The sequence below is a fragment of the Trichechus manatus genome, unplaced genomic scaffold (genome assembly GCF_000243295.1).
Source record: "Trichechus manatus latirostris isolate Lorelei unplaced genomic scaffold, TriManLat1.0 scaffold00057, whole genome shotgun sequence".
NCBI classification, from domain to species: Eukaryota; Metazoa; Chordata; class Mammalia; order Sirenia; family Trichechidae; genus Trichechus; species Trichechus manatus.
In genome coordinates this window covers 15,532,604-15,537,265 of record NW_004443993.1, presented here as the reverse complement: position 1 = coordinate 15,537,265, position 4,662 = coordinate 15,532,604, and the positions used below count along the sequence as shown (strand labels likewise).

At 66.4% G+C, this 4,662-nt stretch overlaps 1 protein-coding gene across 1 annotated transcript in view; it reads right to left on the bottom strand.

The window, feature by feature from the left end:
• Positions 1-4,662, bottom strand: part of POLRMT (RNA polymerase mitochondrial) — a 15,107-nt gene that overhangs the window by 2,453 nt on the left and 7,992 nt on the right. Inside the window, exons 8-15 of the mRNA XM_004378532.2 lie at positions 3,741-3,911; positions 3,188-3,418; positions 2,063-2,854; positions 1,408-1,530; positions 1,087-1,209; positions 721-900; positions 299-385; positions 49-155 (exon numbers count right to left, since the gene is read on the bottom strand). Of these exons, the coding sequence (XP_004378589.1) occupies positions 49-155; positions 299-385; positions 721-900; positions 1,087-1,209; positions 1,408-1,530; positions 2,063-2,854; positions 3,188-3,418; positions 3,741-3,911 (1,814 nt within the window). The remainder of the gene's footprint in view (positions 1-48; positions 156-298; positions 386-720; positions 901-1,086; positions 1,210-1,407; positions 1,531-2,062; positions 2,855-3,187; positions 3,419-3,740; positions 3,912-4,662) is intronic.

Genomic DNA, 4,662 nt, shown 5'->3' with positions numbered 1-4,662 from the left:
GGGAGTGTGGGGGGTGGGGTGGGGGAGGGGGCTCCGCACACCTGGAACTTGGCGGTGCGGTGGTAGGGCTGGATGACTGGGATGCCCAGGGGCGTGACCCACTCCACAGCTGAACCCATGTGGGAGATGAGGCGGGCACTCTCTGTCAGCCAGTGCTGTGGAGACACAGGGGTGGGGGAGAACTCAGGCCAGCCGCCCCATCCACGGGCCCGGGGGGCATCCCCTACATGAACTCTCCTGAGTCCCATGCAGGGAGAGTGGGGGCACGGGTGGTAGGGAAGCCTGGGGCGTGGCCCACCTGGATGGCCCGGGTGGCAGAGAACATCTCCTGGAGGCTGTTGAAAACCTGCCGCACGAGGTAGTGGGAGGCCTCCCACACGAACTCCTAGGGAGGGGACACCAGTGGGCAAGGGTAGGGGGCTGTCTTTCCACACCCACCCACCCAATGAGAGGGAGCCAGGCATCCCACCCACTCCCTCAGACAGGGAAGCTGAGACCTGGGGTCCAACAGGGTGGCCAAGGAGACTGTTCCATGTTGGGGGCGGCTGTGGGCCCCACTGCGACCCGGGGCACCGTGTCCACCCGGGACGGCTGTGGGCCCCACTGTGACCCGGGGCGCCCTGCCCACCCGGGGCGACTGTTGTCCCCACCATGACCCAGGGCACTGTGCCCACCCAGGGTGGCTGTGGGCCCCACTGTGACCCGGGGCGCCGTGCCCACCTGGGGGAAGTCCTGCAGCTCGTGGAGGCGCTTCTCTATCTGCAGGCGGCCGCCGTAGCGGGTCACCCCATACACCACGGTCATCACTGTCTGCTTCACCACCTTTCGACTCACAAAGCCCTCGAGCACCTGGGCCACGCGCACGCCCTGCTCGGCGTCCTGCCTGCGGAACACCTCCACCTGCGTGTAGGGGAAGGGGCAGGTAGGTGGGGGGTCGGGCACCCATCCCACCCCTCCCTTCCCAGGGCCCCTTGGCTGTGCCCCCATGTCTTCCATGGTACCCCCGGGAGCCCACCCTGACCCCCCCTTCACACTGGGACCCCATGCCCTCTGAGGGGCCTGCAGGGCCTGGACCCCAGCACCCACCTGCGCGGCCACCCCACTGTACACATCCTGAGGCAGGTCCGAGGGCGTCAGGTTGACGGAGGCGGCGCCCGCGCTGTCCCGGCCCAGGGCAGCGTAGTGCTGCAGGCCGTTACAGGAGCCGTCCTGCGTGGGGTGGGGCGGGTGAACACTGAGCCCCCCACCATGCCGGGCCTCAGGGTGGGTGGAGTCTCAGTCTAACCACCCAGGGCACCCTTCCCCATCCCCTACCCGTCTGCAGCCCTGTGGAGACCTGACACCCCATACCACCAGAACCAAAATGCCCTGAAGTGGACCCAAGCCACAGCCACAGCCACAGCTCACCTGGTGGACAGGGAAGTGGGAGACAAAGGTGGTGGGGTCGGGGGACCGCACAGCCCGCGCGATCTCCATGCAGCAGGCCAGGGTCTGCCAGGGCTCGTCCGCCGCCATCCACCACTTGCGGCCCTGCGGATGGGGGCAGCAGAGTGAGGTCCTAGGAGGCCCCAGCCCACCCTGGGGGTCCCCAAGCATGCGGGGAGGGGGGAGAAGGGGGGAGAAGGGAGGGAGGGAACCCCCCACCGCACAGCAGGAGGCATACATCTGGAGAGAGACCAGAACAGCTGTATGTGTGACAGGGAAAGAGAGAAGAATCTGGAAGGAGGCTGCTCTGGAGTGTGAGTGAGCGAGGTGCTGATGGGTGGGGTGACTGTAAGTGGGAGGATATGGAGAGGGGCTGGGCGCTGGTAGCGTCTCAGGGGCTGGAGGGGGCCCGAAGGGGAACGCTGGGAAGGTGGCTGGCACCAGAGTGCGGGGCAGGCCAGGAGAGATGGAGACAGAAAAACAGATTTAAAAAAATGAAAACACAGAAACAGACAGAAACACAGAACCACGAAGAGACAGAGAGACAAAGACACAGGAAGAATAACAGAGAGAAGAAAGGCGACTCCCCAGCCCCTCCCCTCCCCTCCCCTCCCCGCCGTCCAGCCCCCTCACCCACCGTCATGGGCCGGTCGGCGGAATCCAAGACCTCGTCCAGCACCTGGTCTGCGAAAGCCAGGCGCGCCTGCAGGGACTCGCGCTTCTTGAGCCCGGTGAGGTTGACCACGTGGAGCTTGAGCCAGTCGAGGCCACGGGGGCCAAGGGGGCGGCCCTGGGCAAACTCAAGCAGGGCTCGGGCCAAGTCGCTGCCCAGGTGGCTGAGGTGTGGTGGGCAGGGGTAAGTGCGGCCTCGAAAGTCCATGTTGTGGGGCAGCCAGAAGGCACCGTGGTGCCGTAGGTGCTGGGCCAGCGAGAGGCGGTAGAGCGCATCCGCTCGCAGGCTGCGCAGCTCACGGGCCGCCTTCAGGCAGCGCGCTGCCTCCCTCCGCAGCTCAGCCAGGCGTGCGGGCGGGGTGCCGGGCGCAGGGCGGCGGGAGGGCGGGCGCGGGGCCTCGGAGGCCGGGGGCGGCACCCCCAGGCGGGTGCAGCCACGTGCGTGGAAGAGCTCTAACACCAGGTCCAGCACGCGCCCATTGACGCGCCAGGCACAGTTGCCCAGCTGGGTAAGGGCGTCCAAGGCACCATGCAGCGCGGCGGGCGGGCAGTGCTCAAGCCGCTCCTGGTGCTGTATGGTGCCCTCCACAGCTCGCATCAGCTTGGCGGGGCTCAGCAGGAAGGCCCCCGAGTGTGGTGAGGTCCAGGGCAGCGGCGGACACAGCATGGGTACCTCGGCTGCCTCGAAGGTTAGTGTGGGCTCCGCCGCCGTCGCCAGCAGCTGCGAGAAGGCCGGGTGTGGCTTCAGAATGCCGATCTGCGAAGAGGGCATCGATCAGGGAGTGGCCATGCAGGGTGTCAGGGGCAGGCTTCATGGCACAGCAGGGGGTGGTGCAAGGGCACTGGGGAGGGTTGGGAGGCAGCAGCGGCATGGGGAGGGGGCGCCCTGCCTGGTCGACGGGTGACTTCTTAAACTTGGCTAGGGCCGCTGGAAAATGGAAACCAGCATCGCTGCCCTTGAACAGGGCTTAAGGGGCAACTGCGTGGGCCGTGGCTGATGTTTTCGGGGCAACTATCCTAGCGCAGCTGGGGGGGCGGGTACACTCTATTCCCCACCCCCACCCCCCACCCGCCTGGTCTCTCACCCCACCTGGCGGAAGCTGCGGAAGGAGTACACGTGGTACAGCACCGGTATGAGCTGCTCGGCGCCGGCGGGCGCGCCAGGGCTGCGCGGCATGCGCACGGCTCGCACCAGCACCTCCGCCAGCTGCTTGCCCAGCCGCACCAGTACTGGCAGCGGCCACGGCTGCTCGGGTGGGGGCTCGCCGCCAGGACCCCCCAGTGACTCCCAGTGCTGGCGCGGCAGGCGGGGCGGGTCCACCTGTGGGGACCGGAAAGCCAATCAGGGAGGCCGGGGGTCTGGGGGCGGTGACGCTGGAGCCCCGCGCCCACCCCAGCGTCTACCAGCTCTCTTTTATAAACGAAGAAGCTGAGGCTCCTGCCTGGGTCGTGCCAAGTGGGAAGTAGTCGCGCTAGGGGCAAACCCAGCACCAGGGCCCTCCCTAATTCATGCACCCATGGCTGGGCGCGGAGTGGGGAGGCGACCTCCACTCAAGGCCGCGGTGTCCCCACCGGCAAGGCCACCCGGCTCGGTGTTGGGCTCCCAGGGCTCCGGCACAGGTCCCCAGCTCCCGGCCCCCCACCTGGGTGTCGCAGGCCAGCAGGCGCAGGTACTCCGAGTAGCGCCGCTGCAGCGCCGGCACCTGGTGCTCCCGCTGCTTCCTCTGCACCACGTGGCGGTTGAAGGCCCGCGTGCCCAGCTGGTATGCCAGCTGGATCAGCGACTCGCCCTGGGGGGGCAGCACCTGCAGAACCTGGGGGGGAGGGTGTGAAGTCACCGTCCCTGGGTGAAGTCCCACGCCCGGCAGAGGCCCCAGGACGGCCCCTGCCCCACAGGAGCCGATGACCCACAGGAGGGAGACAGGCACTCAGGAACAACACGGGAGGGAAGGGTGCGCCCCCAGGTCCGGTGAACGGGCGTGAGGTGGTGGCACATTCGGGCGAGCCCTGGGCCGCTGGCTTGGGGCGGGAGCGGAGGCAGGGCTGGACGGCGGTCCTCCGCTCTCGCCCACCGTTCAGGGTAAGGGAGTCAAAGTCGGGTAAGCGACAGCACAGGAAGAAGGCCCAGGCCCGTGTGAGCTGCTGCTTAAGAAAATCTGGGCAAATTTTCTTTTACGAGAAATCTTCCCACTTTTATATTAAACTACTGAGCCCCCGAGGGCCGGATTCAACCGAACCAGAAAAAACAAATCCGTTGTATCGAGTCGATTCCGACACACAGCGACGCTACAGGACAGAGTGTAACTGCCCCATAGGGTTTCCAAGGAGTGGCTGGTGGATTACCCACCCTTTGATTAGCAGCCAAGCTTTTTTTCTTTTTTGGAATAAATGTTGCATAGTATTTTACTTGAAAAAGAGGAAGACTCTCGGAGAAATGGAGTGACACAGTAGCGGCCAAGCTCTTAGCCGCTGGGCCACCAGGGCTCCGCGTTCGACCACGGACCACGACCACCGACCACCGGCAGGTCGTTTTCCGCCTGGGAGCAGGGGCGCAGGCCCCGCCCA